This window comes from Miniopterus natalensis, chromosome 1 (genome assembly GCF_054644295.1).
Source record: "Miniopterus natalensis isolate mMinNat1 chromosome 1, mMinNat1.hap1, whole genome shotgun sequence".
Classification (NCBI taxonomy): domain Eukaryota; kingdom Metazoa; phylum Chordata; class Mammalia; order Chiroptera; family Miniopteridae; genus Miniopterus; species Miniopterus natalensis.
In genome coordinates this window covers 3,136,704-3,158,064 of record NC_142081.1, presented here as the reverse complement: position 1 = coordinate 3,158,064, position 21,361 = coordinate 3,136,704, and the positions used below count along the sequence as shown (strand labels likewise).

The window sequence follows — 21,361 nt, the reverse complement described above, 5'->3', positions numbered from 1 at the left end:
CCCCTGGCCCGCTCTTATCTCCCGTGCCACTCCCTCCCCGCCCAGCCAGTCCCCGTGAGGATGCCAGTTCTCAGGGCAGAGGGCAGGGCCAACTAGACCAGCCATTGCTTTTTGAAATGGAAATATCTGTCTTACAAAATTACACTGTAATTTCATGAGAAAGGGGCAGTGAGGGGTGGGGGGCAGGGGGAAGTTGTGAGGAAAGTGAATGTCACCCCTTTCTGTGTGTGCAGATAGAGGGGAACTGAAGAATCAGAGAAGCCCGAAGGGAGGGAGGCCTCTAATGTCCGAGGAGGGAGGAGAGAGCCTCAGGTTGTGGGATCTGCACCAGGTCTGCTCGTCCTGAACAGGTTGGCCCCCTGGTAGAAGATCTTGTTTTTCAGGGAGGAGAATGTAGCCTGGGTGCCTGGGTGACACTCAGTACGACATGCTGACTGGCCACAGAGCTGGGTTTAAAGGGAACACTCATAATGGATATTGAGCTGTAGGTTCTAAGAAAATATTAGTTTAAGGTGAAAGTGTGGATGTAGAAACTGTAGCCAGCATTATATTGTTACCACATTTCTGTGCAAATTAGCAGGCAGGAGGCCTGGGAGAGGGCACAGCGTGCTGGGGACAGGAACGCTGGCTGCTCCTGGTTGTTTCTCCTGGACCACCACATTGTGCTTCAGAGTCCTGTCTGCTTCGCATCACCGCTGTCACTGTGTTGTTGTTTTTTAATATATATATATTTTTTAATATATCTTTATTGATTTCAGAAAGAGGAAGGGGGAGAGAGAGATAGAAACACCAATGATAAGAGAGTCATTGATCAGCGGCCTCCTGCACATTCCCGACTGGGGATCGAGTCCGCAACCCAGGCATGTGCCCTGACCAGGAATCGAACGTCGATCTCCTGGATCCTAGGTCGACGCTCAGCAGCTGAGCCACCTCGGGTGGGCTCACTGTCTCCTTGACATTAGGTCATGTAGACAGCATGAGGGGCCTCTGGCTGTTTATAAAATAACACCCGCCGAGAGACCTGACCAGAGTCACAGCCTGTGTGCTGAGGCCAAACCAGTGTCTCCTCGAGGCAGAGTGCTCCTGAGCTGAGGGAGCACAGCCGTTTTTAAGGGTCGCCAAGAGAGGAGGGAAAACCACCGTCAAGTGAAAGGCGCAACTTGATTTGTGGATGTTCGTTTGGAAAATGTATACGTTAGAATGGACAAACTGTGACACTGCATTTTGATATTGAGAAACTTACTGTCATCTTGAAAATCATCAAGTTAGGAACAGTTGGAGAGAATTAACTCAACTTTGAAATTACGTGGAGGCTAAGGGTCAGGGTAGAAGTTCGTCTTATCCTGTCATCTACATAGAAGTGAGTATTTCACTGCCATGTTCATCACACTTTCAGGTTGTAGAAGTTGGATTTATAGGGTCACAAGTCGCTGTTAGCAAAGATGACCCTGCCAGGCCAGCGCCTGAGGAACCAGAGTTCGGATGTCGTGGTCGCCTCCTGAGAAGACTGGGGAACTGGTTTCATGGACTCGCCTTCTCCGTCCAAGTAGAACTTTTTTTTTTTAAATACGTCTTTATTGATTCCAGAGAGAGGAAGGGATGGGGGGAGAGAGAGAAATAGAAACATCAGTGATGAGAGAGTCATTGATCGGCTGCCTCCTGCACGCCCCTGACTGGAGACTGAGCCCGCAGCCTGGGCATGTGCCCTGACCGGGAATCAAGCTGCGATCTCCTGGATCCTAGGCCGACGCTCAACCGCTGAGCCACGCCCAGCCGGGCCCAAGTAGAACTTCCTGCTCTGGCATCTTAATTTCAGTCCCTGGGTCCCTCCTGAACAGACCTTTCTTATTCCCAGATCAAGTGCGTTGCTCATCTGCTTCAAAGCCTCTGTGGTCCAAATCTCTCTACCCCCAGTGCTGTTCCCGTTTCTCTCTCAGAGCACCTCTGCCAGCCAGACCCAGGGTGCCAACATGCCTATTAGGAGCAGCTTCTTTGAAGACCTTAATTTTATCTTAAGTTTGTGTAGACTCCGCATTCTACTCTGATATATGTGGCATTCTTTGAATGTAAGTAGGTTTTAAATTATGGTATCTCTCAATTAAATTACCTGAATTTGTTTCCTTCAGATTGATTTGTTCATTCAACAAATATTTGAGGTGCCGCTGTGCTCAGCCAGTGTTCCCTCCAGAGGCTCAGTGGTGAACAAGACGGGGGCCGTCCTCTGAGGATTTCTGAGAAGGACCCAGTATGATTGAGGGCTTGTAAGATAGAATCAGTAGCGTCCTTGTTTAAGGTTCTGTCTTTTGTGGGGGTTGGTTTTCCAGGAAAATGCACCCTATTTCACTTGTCCTCTAACTTCCAGGCCCTCTGGTTTGAGAAGTGGCATCTGTAGATGACGCCTTCCCCCCGAGTGGGGCTTCAGTCCCTCCGCAGCACGCCTCCGCCTCCTCGTGCTGACATGGCTGCTGCTCACTCTTCTCCGAGGCCAAGCCCAAGGGCCCCCGGGAAACGCTTCCGTCACCCTGCATCCGCATCTCCCAACCCCCGAGTCCCAGTGCACCTCATAATTCTCAGTCATAGCACTTGTCGCTTCTCACATGATCTAGTTGTTTTCTTTTAGGTCAAGTACAGTCGTCCCCCCTTATCTGCGGAGGGAACATCCCAGGTTCCCCAGTGGGTGCCTGAAACCGTGGCTAGTACTGAGCCCTCCATACACTATGCTTTTCCTGTACATACACACCTGCGATAAAGCTTGACTTAGAAAGATTGCACCGTAAGAGATTAATAATAATGAACAGTAAGTACAACAGTTATAAGAATATACTGCAGTAAGTGTATGGCTGTGTTCTCGTAACTGTCCTCACCCTCCTTGCGATAACGTGAGATGACAGTGTCTGCGCGATGAGATGAAGGGGGTATGGCGTGGGTGTTGTGACCTAGCGTCAGGCTACTACCAGGTGACTTGAGCACAGCACTGAGGCGCCACTGCAGCCGATCTGATAACCAAGGCAGGTAGCACATGCAGCGTGGGGACACTGGACGGGATCAGTCGTGTCCTGCATGGGACAGAGTGCGCAACACAAGTTTTTATCGTACTACTCAGAGCGACACACAATTTGAAACTTATGAATTGTTTATTTCCGGAATTTTCAACTTAATATTTTTGGACCTCGGTTGACCACAGGGAACTGAAACGCAGATAAAGGGGACTACTGTGTCATGTTTTGGTTTGTCTCTGTGTTGTCAGTGCCTAGACAGTACCTGGCACGTATGTTGGGTACATTTTTTAATTATTCCTTATGATACAGGCTACGTACTCAAGGTTGGAGCCTACTCACACCTCAGCTTCCACGTCTCAGGTGCTTCACACTAGATGCGTTAGATCCAATAAGCAAGTCATATCTCCAGTTTAGATTATACATTTGGGATCATAATTGCTCATCTTAGGGGGAGGGAGAAACTTTAAGTGGAAAAAAATTAGAGATCACTTATAACTTCATCTTGATTGGGAAATTTTTTCAGTTTAAAAAAAAGATATCCAGAGCTTAAATTCTTCAACATAAACACTCTGTACAGGAACGTTAGAAAATGTGTTGGTGGTGTGTGTGTGTTTGTGTGTGTGTGTTTCAAGGTTAGTTTGGAGGTTTTCAGAGTTAATTGATCTCCAGCGTTGTGGGAAAAGGCTTACATGTACATGCAGTATGCCTGGGCTGGGCACACACCAACTGGTGACACTGGGTGCCTTTGGGAAGAGAGGGCTTTTTTGCCATATGCACATATTATGTACCCTTTTAAGTTTGAACTATAACTCACATACAGAAGCATATGAAACAAGTGTAATGAGTAGTTATAAAGCAAGTGCTCGTGTAACCACCAGTGAGACCAGGCACTCAGAAGCCCCCTCTAGGTTCTTTGTAGGTTTCAGCGGACCTGTCTCCATGCTTTATATAAATGAAATCACACTGAATTAATTCTTTCATCTCGCCTCTTCCACTCAGCTGTGTTGTGTAAGAGTGATCCTTATTGTGTGTAGCTGTACTTCATTCGTCTTTACAGTTTTGGAATATTGTAAAATGTCCACTACTGATGGACATGGGGCTGCTGCGAGCATCCCCCTGCCTACGCTGTGGTGCACGTGTGTGCGCCCCCCGGGCCACGTGCCGCGACACGTGTCTGCCCTGCACTCAGCCTCGCCTGCAGCCTGCTCAGCGGCGTGTGGGAACCAGCTCTGCACCTCCCAGCACTGCGTCCTCAGACTGTTTAATGATTGTCTGTGAGGTGTCTAATGGTATCTCATTGTGGTTTCCGTTCGCATTTCTCTAGTTATTAATGGGTGACAATCCATTTGGGTATATTTTGTGAAGTGCCTGGTTAAGACTTTTGCCTACTTTTCTCTTGGTACTCTGGATTTTTCTTACTGACTTATTGGAAAAGTTAATATATTCTGGACATGAATCCATTTGCTATATGTATTCAAGTAGTTCCCCTACTCTGTGGCTTGTCTTTTCATTCTTGATGGTGTCTTGATGAAGAAAAGTGTTTGGTTTTATATAGTTCAACTGATTGATCTTTTAATGACCCCTGTGTTTATACCTTAAGTCCTTCTCTGCCTCTTCCTCTACGTAATAATTTTTCTCTATTATTTTCCAAAAGCATTAGTGCTCGGTCTTTCAGATTGAAGTCCCAACCTTCCAGGAGCTTATATTTCTTTTTTGTATATAATATAATCCAACATATTTTTTCTTTCTTTTCCTCTCCCTCCCTCCTTCCCTCTATTTCTTTTCTTTCCCCTTCCTTTCTTCCTCGTTGTCCCTACTTGTTCCACACCATATACTATGTATTTAAGCCTGGCCTTTCTCCGCTGCTTTGTGATCCAGTTGTCATAAGTCACATATCCCCATGTGCATGGGCGTGTTCTGGACTCTGTTCTCTGTAGCATTTCAGGCTGGCTGTTTTCATTAGTAAAGGTTTGCTATTAGTCTAGATTTCTGGAACAGCAAGCCCCCACCTGTTTTTCTTCGGCCAGTGTCCTGGTTAGTGTTGACCTTTGCGTTTCCATGTGCATTTTAGAATCCACTTGTCCAGCTGTGCGGTGTCTGTTCGGATGGGGCTGAGATAGCACGGGCCTGTAGGTCAGCTCCTTAGCCTGGGAGGTGTTACCCGCAGAGCCCCAGCGCAAGCATCAGACTCGGCCGTGAAGCAGCCAGAGCTTCCCCGAGATGGGCAAGAGGTGAGGATGCTGCTCTGGCCACTTCCTCGAAGCTCACGTGAGAGAAAGAACAGCAGTGGCATTTGCAGATGAAAGGACGTAGACACAGAAAACCAGAGGATTGACAGCTACTTCTTAGAATTAATGAGCTAATAAGCAAGCTAGCCAGATACAAAAGTAATACCCAAGTTATTTCTTCGGTCTCACAGCAGCAGCTAGAAAATTGTCTTTTTAAAGACACTTCACAATCGCAACAGGACATAAATACCTAAGAATAAATCTAAAAAATGATGTGTGACACATTTTTAAGAGAAAATTGTAAACTTTATTGGAAGACATTTGAGGGAAACTCAAGTCATTGGGGAAATATTTCGTGTTCACAGAGTGGAGGACCGAGTATTGCGAAGACCTGCACTGTCCCCAGACTAACATGGGAAGTTCAGAAACCATGAATAGTGGAGATGTGGCACAGAGACGGCAGAAACGGCGAAGGGCTGAGCCCGGCGGGCGGTTAGTCTTACTCTAAGGCTCCAATGCGCAAGTGCGGGGAGCGGGGACCGCCACCAAAGAGTGCCTGTGCCTGGGGACACTTGTCTAGGCCAGAGGACACACAGGAAGCAGGGGAAGTGGTCAGTTCAGAAAATGGTGCGTGAATTTTATCTTTCAAAAACCAAATCATATTGTTGAACTTTGTTTTCTTAGTGGGGGAACTTGCCATCTGCTCAGTGTCCTCATACAGGAAATCGAGCTAAGTGGAATTGAGTGCCTTTTAATGAAGAATCCAAAATTCACTCCAAACTGTTCGTAGTTGGACTTAATTTTATTCCTGCTCACTTTGTACTAAGAATAACTGTATTGGAAAGACAGTGACGCCACAGCTGGAGGTTTGGCTCTTGGCTTTGGTGGCTCGTGTGTTTTCCTTTACTTTCACAGACCCTCGTGGGCCCCACGCGCCATGCCCTTGAGAAGGTGGCATGAACACTCAGGGTGTGGTGACACGTGGTCTCCCCTGAGACTCAAGCTGCTTTCGCTGCTTAGCTAGTGGCATGCGGGGGTGACCAGGCAGTAGTTCCCACCCTCGTGAGCATACCTGCGGGACGCCTCCTGAGTGGCATTCTCTAGGCCTGTGGTTTGTGCAGCTCTGTCTCTGCCTCACTGGGGTCACGGCTGTTTGGGAAGAACCATCGTGTGTGTGCATACGGCCTGGCTCTGCTGTCTGTGTGTAGCTGTCCTGAAGAGACTTGGTCCTTTTGTATCTTGGTCTTCTTACCACCAAGACTTGTCAGGAGGAAATGAGCTTGGCTTTTGTCTTTTAAATTCTTCTGCACAGAGTTTCCATGGTGCCTCTTCGTATACAGCGACAGTTTGGTAATTCAGCCTTGTCCTGTCACACCCTGCGATTTGGTGGCTGAGGTGTCTGTAAGCGTTAGACATGTTGCTGGCGGCACCTGTGCAGGTGGCTGTGCTGATTGGCCATTTCGGACCCTGTACAGGCCGCGTAGCTCCCTACAGCCTCCCGTGGTCGCCAAGACCCAGTTGCACACACTTGGCTGAAGAGCAGTAGAAAATATAAGTGGAAGTTTGTTGTCACCTCGGGTAACCCTCAGGGCTCACCTCCACCTTGGAGGTCAGAGGTCAGTGGAACAAGTCCGCTCTGTAGCCTGCTCTGTGCCGCTGGTGCACTGTGGGGCCAGGAACGCTGCCGAGCCAGAAATGGGTGCCCCCGCCTGCCGTGCTGCTCCCCTTCACTGAGCTGCTCCTCGCCGTGGATTAACTACAGGTTCCTTGAGCACATGTGTTTTTGAAAGAATCATACATGCAGTCTCATCTCCACCTTCTTTGCGTTACTTCCAACGCCAGGGTCAGTGTCGTCTTCCCTTCTCCCCTGCAGGTTTTGCACAAGGACATCCATACGTTTTGCTCCTGAAATCATTAAGGATTGACCTTGAAATGGTTGGGAAGTATCCCAAGTTCAGCATAGCAGATCAGTGAAAATGCAGGGGCAGGGAGTGAAGAGACCTACACAGACCTAAGGTGCTCGTGGTATTATTTGTGTAGAAGACTGTCACAGCTCTGAAATTTAAAAATAATAAGAGGAAGCATTAATTAATATGAAGACTGTCAGCCTTAACCGTGATAGCCTCTTTATGTTCCGCGTTCTCTTAGGTCAGCAGTTTCAGCAGTGTTGGACTTTAGGGCGATGTCATGGGACTTCTCCTGGCGGGCGTCCTTTCTACACCCCTTTCTAGTTAGAGCACTATCCTCGGGCCGCTTCAGCACGCCACACCCAAGTTTTGCCTCGTGTTGTGCTGTTTAGTTGATGCTTGCTCTTGGGATCAAGACTAGAGCAAGTGTCAGAGTTACTGCTCTGTGTACAACCTAAAGTAAGCCACTGTTACTCACCAGAAGGCTTCACCATTCATGTTTTTATACTGCCCCAAGAGGTCATTGTAAGATTTGGGTCACATCGTAGGGTCACGATTGACCAAGTAAGAGTCGGGCCGCCCTGAACACCAAGCATGGACGTGTAATGCACCAACAGTGTCGGTCCCGGTTAGTTCTCATGTTTGGTCCACATCGCATGGGTAACCGAAGGAGTAGAGTCACATATAGCTTATGTTCTGTCGTACCCTTTTTCTTCTGTCAAGATTAGCAGTGCTAACTTATAAAGACTTTATTTTTAATCTCACAAATAACTCACTTATATTGTTAAACTGTCAGAATACATAAAGGCCTGAAGCACATTCTTCCCCCGCCTGCACTGGTTTCCATGCCCCGGTGGTGCGGTCCTGTTAGCACAGCAGGAAGCAGACTTTTTCAATACGCTGACCAGTAAGAGGCTAAATTAAGTTGCATTCAAAATGCATATGGAAGTATTTGAAAGGGACAAGGGATGCAAGGTTTTTATTGTTGTGCTCAATTTGATTGTTATAATACAGATTTTTTAAAACAGTGGAATTGTAAAAATAGCCAAATGAGGTTTTAGAAAGTAGAAAGAGCTCATGAAATTATAATCACAAACTTTTTCATAAACTATAAACAAAAATAATGCAGTAACATCTTCACTCTCTGGAACCTGGAAGAAATGACATGTAATTACAGAGGTTTTCTTGCCGTTTAGAAGAATCTTAGGAATTTTATGGGAGAAAAAGGGATTTTAGTCTGCTCTTCCTTCTTAATTATAATGGATTTGTTTTAGTGTTTTGGTGACAACCAAGTCTTTCTTCTGAATGTTGGTTACTGTCCTGTGTTTTAAAGTGGCCGATGCTTTCAGAGCCTTTTGGTGCATATAAGACTTTGAGGCCATCTGGAATGGCCCCAGCATTGCCTTGTGTCCCTGTGCCACAGTGTTAGAGTATATTGTGCAGTCACATCTGTGCTGTGCCCCTTAGCGGCGTGGCGGCTGCGGGCAAGACATCTGGGCGCTCAGTGTGTGCTCCTCTCCATGTGGGACAGCGGTGCCTGCCTGGCACTGGCCTGATACAGTTCATGGGGTGTGCGGAGAGCGTTCGCAGGCTTCTTAGAAGCCACGCTGAGAGTGTCAGGGTAGCCCTTAGGGGTAAATATGGGCTAGTTCTCTGCAGTGCCAAGAACGTGAGTAAGCCAGAAGGTTCCAAATATACAAGCTGTGACCACAGAATGAGCTCCTAAGGTAACCCTGCAAACCAGAGGGTGAACAAAGGCATAGGAGTGAATGAGGATTGAAGTCAGGCAAGGAGGCCACTCAGAAAATGACAGCTTTTCATTGAAAACGGCTGGATGTTTCAATGTTAAGAGACCCACACATTATAATGACGTCACTCATTTAAAATGGTTGCACAGTCCCCGAGTAATTACAGTGTTTATGTATCACATTTGGTTCCCATGGTCTCCTAAGTATCCTGTAGGCCGTAATGCCCTCACCCTGCTGCACGTAGTACAGGAACTAGAGGAGCCACAGGTCGATTCAGGTTTGGGCATTGGGGGGCAGAGAGGTGGAAAACTTCATCACCTGGCACCTGCCCTCCAAAAGCATCTCGGGGGGAAGAAATGCCAGGCAAGGCAGCTCCCTGGTTAAAGCAACAGGACGTGCTGAGCGGCGGCTCAGAGCTATACATCTGCTCTGACTCGGAAGGCAGGAGAGGCCTATAAAAGGACCCTGAGCAGGAGGTGGATGGTCGGGTGGGCGAGAGGAGCAGGAGGACTCGATGGGAAGGGACGGTGAGCTGAGCAGACAGAAGCCCTGGGCGTGCGCCCGGGGCAGGCTGGCGTAGGGCAGGTCTCAGGACCCCTTCACGCTCAGAAAAATTGTGTCGGACTCCAAAGAGCTTTTGTGATGTGGGTTTAGCTACCATTATTGACCACATTCGAAATTAAACCACAAAAAAAAGTTGAAGCATTACTCATTAATTCATTACTAAAATGGCAAACCTATTGCATGTTAACAGAAGTAGATCTTGTTATGAAAATAGCTGTGTTTTCTAAAACAAAAACAAATTTAGTGGGAGGGAAGTGTTTTCTATTTTTGCAAACCTTTAATGTCTGGCTTCGTGGGAGATGGCTGGATTCTGCGGGTGCCTCTGAGCTCCGTCTGCCAAGGGCCCTGTTTTGGTTGAAGGCTCGGAAGATGTGGTTGGGAAGAGTAGTTTAATAGTTCAGGTCGTCCTGGACATTTTCTTTGATATCACATTGAAACTTAACAATGGGTAGTTTCTTGAAGGAACCTGCAATGTGGAATCTGAAACCATATCAATAAGCTGTCTGTATATTTATTACATTAAAGTCCAGAGGACTATCTTGCACTTTGAATGGCTCTTTTGTCCTTGAACGGTATTGAAACACCATTTATTGATCCCTTGGAAAATACTGGTCACTGAGTTACACAAGTCTTCTAAGACAGTTTTCAGTATCTGTATCAATAAATCCCATTGTTAGCATCACCCTGACCTCATCCTCGCCCCGGGGAAGCTGTTAAGCTCACCCTGGCAGATAGAAGTTTTCCAGCGTCCCGGAATTCTGGAAAGTCTTACAGAGCTCCATTAATCTTGTATCATCGTGAAGGTTACATGAAAACAATGTGTAAATATGTGTACAGCTGTTAAGATGGTACCTGGTCCAGGTAAGCACTCAAATAGTAGCGATTGTTGTCGTTTGCACTTTTCTGTGTTGCCATCATCGTATGTGTTGACCGGAGCCCAGAAAGAGGAATGGAAGGTGCTTTTTGGAGCACCAGGGTAGCGACTCCTGCTGAGTGTGTGAAACAGCTCATTTGGGCAAGCTTCAGACTTCCCCTGTACGGTCACAGCAGCAGCAGACCTGAGGGAACGTCCTTCGTGTGGCCTTTTCTTGCCTTGCCTGCCCCTAAGATCTCAGTTGTCACATTGGTGTGAGTGTCCACACCCCTCACCTGTCTTCATTTCCCTTTTGTTCATAGCTCACGGTGCCGGCATGTGGTACCTGGTGCTCAGATGATATTTGAATGGATACGTTTAGAGAGAATTGGTTTTGAACAGCACTCAGCGTGGTTTTAGACTCAAGAAGTATAGAAACTTGATCATATGAAGCACATGACCTGAGCAGTGACTGCTGGTTTTTTCTTTTCATTTATTTAAGGAATGTTTAACCTCTCTTCACCCCGTCCCGTCTCTTTTTTCTTGAATATGTATCAATTCAAACTAAAAATAGTAGAAGGCTCAAAGTGTTTTGCAATAATTTGGGGTTAAGTACTTTTGTGATCAATATACTTTCCTTCCTGCTTTTCAGATGTTCCTCCTGCTGATCAAGAGAAGCTTTTTATCCAGAAGTTACGTCAGTGTTGTGTCCTCTTTGACTTTGTTTCCGATCCACTAAGTGACCTAAAGTGGAAGGAAGTAAAACGAGCTGCTTTAAGTGAGATGGTGGAATACATCACCCACAATCGGAATGTGATCACAGAGCCTATCTACCCGGAAGTGGTCCATATGGTAAGTGAGAGAGCTCGGCCAGCGTGTCCCACCCTGAGTGTGACAGCGCTTCCCGCAGAAAATCCTCCTGCTCCAGGGCTTGTACCTGCACCCTGAAGAATGAAAATCTCTGTAACGTGCCCTGGATTATAGTGATAATAGTGAGGGACATCCGGTGCCTTCTAGGGACCTGTTGAAGAGTTAATTCACTTACTCCTCACAGTTACCAAATGGGGTAGAAGTGTTAGGACTTCCGTTTGTGCTTAGTATCTTGTCCTCTTTAAATGTTTGTTCTTAACATATATGACCTTAATATAATAAAGCCCATACATGTTATAGAAGTAAACATGTTCTCCACACATGTACAGGAAAATTCTGGTGGTGGGGCCCAGTGCGGATAGTGACGGGACCCAGCTGGTGTCAGGACAGTCTGTCCTGACGGGCTGCGCGGCCTCCATCTGTCATTGCCAGTCCAGACACACCCAGCTCTGTCCTGCAGGCAGCAGCTCAAGGCTGCTTCCACGCAGCCCCAAGTCTCAGTCCTCCACTGTCTCCTACTTTACCTGTTTCAGGTCCTCTGCAGGGTCTCACTGTGACCTAGTGGCTACCACCTGGAAACATCACATGCAATGCCTGAAGTTACTAAAACTTACTGTTTGGCACTGAACTCAGTTTTCTGTTGTTTTTTTAAATTGTTGATATTTTATCTGCCTTTGAAATTAGTACTCCGCAGTTGCTAGGGAGTCCTTGTTGCTGAATATAATATTTTAAATTCTTATTTTCATTGAACTCCTTACGTTCAATGATTTATCTTCCCCCCTCAAAGCTATGTATTTCAGAATTGACTAGACTTGTTGACCTAAAATATGTTTATTTCTCACTTTAGTATGTTTGCTTTGGAAAAGAAGATGGAAGTAATGTACTTTTTGTAATTCACAATCTGTTGTGTTAGGAGTTGAGATCAACTTGGTTATTTTCATGTATTATTATTAACTCTTAACATTCCAAATTTACCAGCATATAGTCAGATGAGGGCTGCGAAGGCCGCTTAGGTTCCTTCCCCAAGCTCACGCCTGAAGAGTAGTCACAGGTGCATATGCTGAACGGTAAATATGCTAAAACCTTACCCCTTAGATTAAGGAAAATTGGAGAATATTTTTTTCCTCCTCTTTTTTTTGTTTTTTTTAAATATGTTTTCATTGATTTCAGAGAGAGGAAGGGAGAGGGGGAGAGAGAGAGAGAGAGAGAGAGAGAGAGATCAATGATGAGAGTCATTGATCGGCTGCCTCCTGCACGCCCCCTGCTGGGCATCGAGCCCGAAACCCAGGCATGTGCCCTGATTGGGAATCAAACTGTGATGTCCTAGTTCATAGGTTGATGCTCAACCACTGAGCCACACCGGCCCAGCTGGGTCTCACTTTTTTAGTCAATCAGACAATCTCTGCCTTCTGATTGGGGTGTTCAAGACATTTACTTTCCATGTGAGTGTTGATGTGTTGAGTTGAAATCTACTGTTTTGCTATATTTTTTTCTATTTATCCCATCTGTTTTCTGTTCCCTTTTTCTCCTGTTCTGCTTTCTTTGGGGTCAGCTGAGTATTTCTTATGATTACATTTTATCTCCTTTATTGGCTTTTTAACTATAACTGTTACTCTTTGGTCTCAGTTACTTATTTAACTTTTCTAGAATATATCTTTAATTTATCACAGTCTTCCCTCAAACAGTAACATACCGTTTCAACAGCACAATTTTATTTCATCTCTCCCAGTCTTTTTGCTATTGTCAGCATACATTTTACTTCTTCATATGTTATGAACCCCATAATATATTATTTTTTATTTTTAAATAATTATTTTTTAAAGGGATTTAAGTAATTTTTATTTTTTTTAAGTAATTTTTAAATCATTTTGTACTTCTTATTTACCTTTTTCAGTGTTCTTTTTCTTTTTAAGTATGTTTTTGTTGATTTTAGAAAGAGAGGAAGGAAGAGGGAGAGAGAGAGAAATATCAATGAGAGAGAAACATCAATTGGCTGCCTCCTGCACGCCCCCAACCAGGGATCAAACCCACAACCTGAGCATGTGCTCTGACCGGAAGTCAAATTGGTGACCTCTCAGAGCACAGGGCGACACTCAAACCAACTGAGCCACACTGGCCAGGGCCATTCTCAGTGTTCTTCACACCATTGTTTACACCCAGAAACCCACCTGATACCAATTTCTTTCTGCCTGAAGGACTTTCTTGAATATTTCTCATAGCACAGGTCTACTGTTGATTAAACTTTCCAATTTTGTATGTTCAAAAAGTCTTTCTTTTGCTTTTAATTTTGAAAGATGTGCTTGCGGGGTAGAGAACTCCAGGTCTGAGTCTTATCCTTTCACGGTTTTACTCCACTGTCGTCTTATTCTCATTGTTCCTGTGATAAATCTGCTGCCAGTCCTGTCTTTGTTCCTCTGCACAAAATTTATCTTTATTCCCCACTGGCTACTTTTGTAATTTTTAGTGATTTTTAAACAATTTGATTATAATGTGTGTTGGTGTGGTTTCCTTCTTTGTCTTGTATTTGGAGTTTTTTTATAGTTCTCATCAAATTTGGAAAAGTATTTGGTTCTTATTTCTTTAAATATTTTTTCTGTCCCCTCCCCTGTCCAGCAGGGACTCCAGTCCAGCATTAGGTTTCTTCCATTTGTCCCACAGCTCACTGGTGCTCTTTTCCTTTCCAGCCTTTTTTCTTTCTTTGTTTCACTTGGTAGTTCTCTTTGCCATCTTCAAGTTCACTAATCTTTCTGCAGTGTCTTATCTGGTGTTAATTCCCACCCAGTAAATTTTTTTCCTCTCACACACTGCAGTCTAAGCCTCCAGTAGTTTATTGGTGTCTTTTTTATATCTTCGTAGTAGCATACTGTTTTAATGCCCTCGTCTGCTTAGTCACATGTCAGCTCCAGGTCAGTTCAGTTGATTGGTTTTTCTCTTGTTATAAATGATATTTTCCTGCTGCTTTGCATGTCTGGTAATTTTTTATTGGATATCTGATATAGTTAAGTTACTTGCAAATGTAATAAAAGGTTTTATCCTTTTAGGTCTTGCTTTTAAGATGTGTTAGGAAGAACCAGAGCCACAGAACTTCTATGGCAAATTATCCCCATGATTGATCAGGCACTGTTCCCACCCCGGGCAAGGACAGGTCTCTCCGATCTTTTCAGGTGGTTCTTTTCACAGTCTCTGGTGGTTTCCTTGCACAAATACAGTGATCAGTCCTCTGCTGTGGAGCTGAGGGGACCTCCGCAATCTCATGTTCTCTCTGCAGCTCTCTTCTCCTGGGCCTTTGTCTTGCAGATTCTAACCACCGATGTCTGTGGGCTCCCTCTCGGTTCTTCCTCCCTGTACTACAACCTGGAAGTTCTACCCAGGCGAGAATCTGGGCATTTGTAGGCTCTCCGCACTGTTTCCCAGCTCTCAGGGTCCTGTCCTTTTTTTTTTTTTTTTTTTAATATATCTTTATTGATTTCAGAGAGAGGAAAGGAGAGGGAGAGGGAGAGAGATAGAAACATCAATGATGAGAGAGTCATTGATCGGTTGCAGCCCACAACCCGGCATGTGCCTTGACTGGGAATCAAACCCTGATTGCCTGGATCCTAGGTCGACGCTTAACCACTGAGCCACGCCCGGCCGGGCTCAGGGTCCTGTCCTTCACCTGAAGGCCAGTGTCCTGACAGCTATAAATCCATATATATTTTTCCCAGCTTTTTGGTCAGGAAGTAGAGTAAATCCCATTCCTGTTACTCTAAGTATAAGTTCCTGCTTCATTATAATAAATAATCAATACAACTCCATCCAACAGTGATTCTAAAAAGATATACTGATCAAAGGCCATTTGTTTAATTTGCAATTCCATAACTATATGCATCTAGTATGTGGTTGGGTCATAGCATGGAAATGGTTAGCTATGCATACATGACTGGGAAGTCAGTACTTGAGCTCTGAAGCTTCTCTTTTCAGTTTATTTATATCATGTAGGCTACAGGATATATAGTTTGCTATTCTAAAGCATTTCTAAACTTTCTCACATTTTACTGCAAAAAAGATCAGGATATGTAATAAAGCAAATATGTTAGGATGTAAATGCAAAACCTTACTGGAGGCTACACAGCTGTTCCCTGTAGGATTAGACTTTTTTTATTGGTATTTTTCATAACAAAATATTGGGGAAGATACATTATTCAGAATCTGTGCAGAACTAACCTTTGGTCCAGAGTTGATCACTTAAGAGAAAGCTCTAAATTCAGTGTTATCTCTAAATAACACTAATTGAATTAAATTATAAGTACAGTAAGCCCTCACTTAACCTCATCAATAGGTTCTTGGAAACTGTGACTTTAAGTGAAACAATGTAGTATAGCAATGCCAGTTTGTACCCTAGGCTAATTGATACAAACAATAGTTAAGTTCCTGTAGCCTACGTCTGGTTGCAGAAACATCACTAAACTTGTAAATGAAGCCCCAAAACATTTCTAACATTAAACATTGAAATAAATGTGAGCTCTGCAGACATCTAAGAATGATGAACTAAAAGAAGTCAGGCCCCTTCCCCAGCTGCCAGGAAGGTGCTCGGCTCTTCCGAGGAAGCTAAGGATGCATTGGGGTGAGGCCCTCGCTTCATCCAACGACTAGCCCCACTCCCAGCAGCACTGGCCTACACCGTGGCCTCTGTCTCAGAGCTCACCTGTATGTGCTCAGCCCTTATCCTGCGTGACAGTGAGGTGACAGTGACAGGATAAGATCAGTGCCCTCATTAAAGCAGCTGGTGTAAATGTTGAACCTTTCTGGCTGGGCTTGTTTGCAAAGGCTCCGGCCAGTGTCAACATTGGGAGCCTCCTGCAATGTAGGGGCTGGTGGACCTGCCCCAGCAGCTAGTGCTGCCCCAGCAGGAGGTCCTGCCCCTCCACCCCTGCAGCCCCAGCCGAGGAGAGGAAAGTGGAGGCAAAGAAAGAAGAGTCTGAGGAGTCTGATGACAACATGGGGTTTGGTCTTTTTGACTAAACCTTTTGTAACACATTCAATAAAAGGGTCTCTGTTGACCAAAAAAAAAAACAACAAAAAAGTCAGATCATGATTTCCCAACCCGATAATTCCAGTTCAGGGTCACACGTGACAAGCCTCTCCTGGCTTCTCAGGGTGATCCCACCCTGGACAGGCCACCCTCCCATCGCAGGTGAACTCACACCCACTCACACTTACACTCACACTGGAACGGTGTAGACACCATTCACCTCCCTTGTTCGGCTCTGTGACATGGGAGGAAACTGGAATTCCTGGAGAAAACCCACGCAGACACCGGGGCACCGGGCACACTCCAGGGACAGTGGCCCCAGACAGGAAACTGTTGTTTTTTTCCTCAAAAACATTATCTTGAAACGATGTGAAACAAAATGACATTATTCAAGGAACTGCTATATTACAAATTATTGCTTATCTTGTCTTAGTAATTTTTCTATTTTAAACTAAAAAATAAGAATAAACTCATACACATAATTATAAATAACTAGCATATTTTCATGCTTATCTGAAGATGATATTGTACATTTAGTCATGAAGTCATAAAAAAATGAAACTAAACTTCCTTTAAAAGGTTTTTAGTTCTTCATAGGTTTTTTATTCCACAATATCTTTAACTGTTATTTAAGAACATATTTGAATGATTATAAAAATAAGCTATTCAAAATAAGAATTTAACTAGTAGTTCTTTTCTTAAATATCACATTGTGGTATCTACTTGGAAATAAACTATGTTCTTTAAGGGTTCTTGCCTTCGTACAGTCCCCAGTATTTTGTTACGAAAAATACCAATTGAAAAGTGGGGCTGTCGCTTTGTGGAAGGGGGGCCCTGCTTCACCCTGTTTACTGAATGCTACTCTGTGCCAGGCAGTGTGATGACCTGGGAGGCAGTGCTGGGGAAAGACGTTAACCCGAGAATGACCCAGCCATCGGTTATACTTGAGACAGACATCAGGAAGAAATGTGCAGCCTGACAGGACCAATTACGTCTGGCTCGGGGCAGGCTTCCTGACTGTGCCGCAGCTGGGATCTCAGGTGTCAGCCGAAAATGGTCACAGGTTTCAGTAATTAAGGTTGCTGCTAGGACTTTTATTACCCGCCTGAATTCTAAGTGACACCCATTGAGTTCATCAAAAATCCAGTTAGAATTATGTGTAAGATTGCATTCGGTGTGAGCTGCCTTGTGGAGAAGTGACATCTTGCTACTGTGACATCCCCCCACCCTGGAGAGCGGCCAGCCCCGTTGCCCGTTGGGGAGCTCTCCAGTGCCCTTCCTTAGGCCTGGTAACTAGCTGGCAGTGCGTCCCTTGGCCATTGTGGCCATGTACCTGGGTCCTATCAGCTATGTTTCCATGTTGCGTGTTAGTGGAGAGGGTGTTGTCATTAGGTTTGTATTTTTGGGTTTTGTTGGGTTTTGTATCCGTGGCCCAGCTGAGATGGTCTCTCTGTTGCCTCTATTGATTTTTCCACATACGTTATATTATTTACAAGCAAATACAATTTTTTTGTTTTAAAAAGATGTAGATGGGCTTCCCCCGCCCCAGTATGTCTCTCAGCAACATGACTCCGAACCTTGTATTCCTATTACAGGAGGAATGGTGTCTGGAGGGACTGTAGTTTGGCCTTCGGTGGACTCTCCTTTATGAATCCTCCTCACGTGCACAAAACAGCATCGATATCATAGTAGAGTAGCCCTCGTGGTGTCGCACAAAGAACTGAATAATGAACTTCTCTTTCCTCGTCGTCTCTGAAATTAGATTACGGTGGTGTCCTCTGGAGTGAATCCCTTCATCTCTTACACCCCCACACGTCCCCTGCACTGCAGTGACCTCCATCGTGAGTGTTTTACTACTTTCCCTGCTAGTGACGGCTACCAGGATAGAAAGGCTCTGTAATCCTGCTGCCCAGGCCATTTGGTTGGCATCTAATTCAGTGAACGTAGTGATTTGGTGGGCTGGTTTTAAGTACTGAAAGTGGAAGAGTCCAGAAGGCCGTAAAAGCAGATGCTGGCTAACATTACAGAGTCCACTCCACCACAGTAGCCGTGTAGGCCACAGACTCGTGCCCACCCTCGAGGTGATTCTTCATGCCTAGTGCTTTCCCACTTCACCTGTGCCCATGCAAAGGGGATTTACTGCTCTCAGATGAGTAAACCAAGGCTTAGGGGCAGGATTTTCAGCCTAGGGTCGTGCTTTTGGGTGAGAGGAGGCCAGGAGAGGCTGTCCCCCAAGGCCATGCTGTTCTCTGTGTCACCAGACTCTAGCTGCATTGAGCCCAGTGAGCACTCGCACTGGGATTTCAGCTGAGTGGCACAGGGGGCCTGTGATCACATCAGACCTCAGACTTCCAGACCGATGGGAGACAGGAGGTTCCCTGTGGCTTCCGGGGCATGACGTTAACGAAGGTCACGTTGTTTCTCTTAGACAGAACTCCACACAGCTGGGCAGCACTCTCCCTTTGAGCACACAGACATCAGAACCATGGCACTCATACTTGACCTCCAAAGCTTTTGTGCTAAGAAATATTGCTAGGATAGAAACCCACGAATAACTCGCAGTGGCCTCCTGTTTGCCATCTTCTCTTCTAGCCTTTTTAAAACATGAGCATTAAGTTAATGCAGTGCAGTGTGGTAGGAAAGGAGGGTATAAATGACAGTGGGAGATTTGTTTGTTGCCTAAAATAAATAACTTTTTATCAATTAGAGTTGGTTAAATGACACTTTCTGGGTCATGGGCGATCACACTTCAGGGCCACCGAAAGGGGACTTCTGCAGTAAAAGCAACTTGGCCCACATCCCCTGCAGCCTCTAGCTCAGCATCTGGGACTCGGTGAGGTGCAGGCATTGGGGACGGGCCGAGGCTGCCGGAACGCCCTGCGTGGGGGCTTCACCGTAAAACCAGAGCCAGCCCACTGCCATAGTCACAGTGATCAGAGAACAGACCAGCGGGTGGGGACAGAGGTTGATGGAACTGTCAGCCTGTGGAGGGAACTGTCAGGGAAGGGAACTGTCAGCCTGTGGAGGCTACTGGGCGAGGCGAGCCCCATGGGGCAGGGCCGGGCTGGACTAGGGCAGGGCTGGCAGCTGTCCACATGGGATTCCTTCTTCCTCAGGGACCACAGTGTCACTCCTAAGATTTTTCAACTGGCTGGGTTGAAAAATGATGTTAAGGTTTGGGGTTTGGTGTCAATAACAGTGAAGACAGGATGAAACTCAGTGGGGGCACGTCCTGGACTCTCCGTGGGTATGTTCTAGTTGTTTTCATGAAGTCAGGCTGTCATTAGGGTCAAGTGTTTGATTTTGTGCTTTGGGGTATGATGGGACCAGGGACTTTTCTGATCACCTTTAAGAGCCCAACTCTGTTAACGGGCAGGTGGTAGGTTCAGACTCAGTAAGGTAGCTGATCATATTTAAACTTACTACCAAAATAAGTGGGCCATATAGAGAAACTGAACTTTTTCATTTATATCATGAATGTTTCAGTTATGTTGTGCTTTGTTTAGAGAGCTAACTTCATATTAACCACATGGGCATTAAAACGCACCTGTGCTCCAGAGAACCCTAGACTGAATGCAGAAAATATCTGTTCTAAAACACATTGATTCTTTTGTTGTTATTGTTAATCTTCACCTGAGGATACTGATTTTGGATTTTCCAATGATTTTTAGAGAGGTTGGAAGGGAGAGAGGGATGGGGGGGGGGAGAAAGAGAGAAACATCAATCAGTTGCCTCCTGCACGTGCCCCGACTGGGGCCAGGAATCGAACCTGCAACCCAGATACACACCCTTGACCGGGAATTGAACCCACAACCCTTCAGTGCCTGGGCCGACTCTCCAACCACTGAGCCACACCAGCCAGGGCCATTGATTCATTTTTATGAAGTTGAAAATAAATGGAGCCTGGGATGAGGGACTGGTGATGGGCATATAAAGATGGGGATCTGAGAAAAGAGTTGTGAGTCCTACGAAGATATCACCCAAACCACAGAGAAACGTCTTCTCCCTAAGTCATTTCTTTGTGAGTACAAACACTCAGGGAAGTCATAGCTGTCGTGTCCCTGGGCACACAGCCAGGCTGTCCTGTGCCAGTTCTTGCCAGCATGCAGCCTGCCTCTAACAGTGACCCTCCAGCTGCGCACTGAGAAGTCCCCATCTTGACTGTCACCATCAGTGTTGATTGCAGAGGGCTCTGCATCAGTCACAGGGTGTCCCCGTGCAAAGTGGCATTTGCCACATATCACCATCTTCAGTTCTTTATCTCTGCTCTTTCCTTCACAATCTCACCCTTTCCTTACTAGACTTGGAATGTTTTTCTTGCTTTTGCACTGACTGGATATAATAAAGGCCTTAGATGCCATCACTGCCATCGGCATCTGTAGGTGCTGTTTGTCTCTGAAAGTCAGCAGCTCAGAGTCAGGTGGGCATCTTGGGCTGCCTGTCCACAGCCACATTTCCTGCTGTGGTTTTGACCAGGATCTCGGTGGGGGCCCACATTGCTTCTGAATTTTGAGATAGATAACCACTGGAGTCAGATCTCATTAGAATTACTTAAGATTGTTTTCAATGTTCCTTGTAATATTTTTAATGTCCTGGTTATAATCATAGACTATGTGGATTTTAGTTTGCAGTTAACATGTTTCGAACATTACCACCTTCCTCCAATCCTACGGGAGCAGAATTTGACCCAGAAGAAGATGAACCAACATTAGAAGCGGCCTGGCCTCACCTACAGGTACTGAACTGGGGATTGCGCCAGAAACGGGCATTAGTGAGGTGCGCGTGTTCGTGGGTCTTCCTCTACCACAGGTGCACCAGCCCAAGGGCCTCACCCTGGCTGGTTGCAGGTGGACCTCTGATCGTTCTGGCCTTGCACACCTGTGTGTACGTGAAACGTGTTTTAGCAGAAGAGAGAACATTTGATGGTTTTTCTTTGTGTGGATGGTCTGTATGTCAGCAACAGAGATGGAATTTGTCAGTATGTCTTTGATGGAAATGACCACTTTGCTGGCGGCCGTTGAATTGAGGCCTGGGGGACTCGCACACTTCCCAGTTTGGGTACTTAGATTTAACGTGCTCCTCAGCGCACCCTCTGACCAATGCCTTTCTCAGAGCATTTGTGAGGCGAGAGGTTGATGGGGAGCATGCCTGTGGGGGGCACTGAGCCCACCCTGAGCAGAG

General features: G+C 45.8%; 1 protein-coding gene and 1 pseudogene across 4 annotated transcripts in view; both read left to right on the top strand.

The window, feature by feature from the left end:
* Window positions 1–21,361, top strand: part of PPP2R5C (protein phosphatase 2 regulatory subunit B'gamma) — a 115,048-nt gene that overhangs the window by 63,364 nt on the left and 30,323 nt on the right. For all 4 annotated transcript variants that reach the window (XM_087818174.1, XM_087818170.1, XM_016212218.2 and 1 more), the window contains 2 exons: window positions 10,952–11,151; window positions 20,805–20,915. In XM_087818174.1, coding sequence (XP_087674300.1) covers window positions 10,952–11,151; window positions 20,805–20,915 — 311 coding nt within the window. The remainder of the gene's footprint in view (window positions 1–10,951; window positions 11,152–20,804; window positions 20,916–21,361) is intronic.
* On the top strand, window positions 14,480–16,195 carry LOC107536481 (large ribosomal subunit protein P1 pseudogene; annotated as a pseudogene).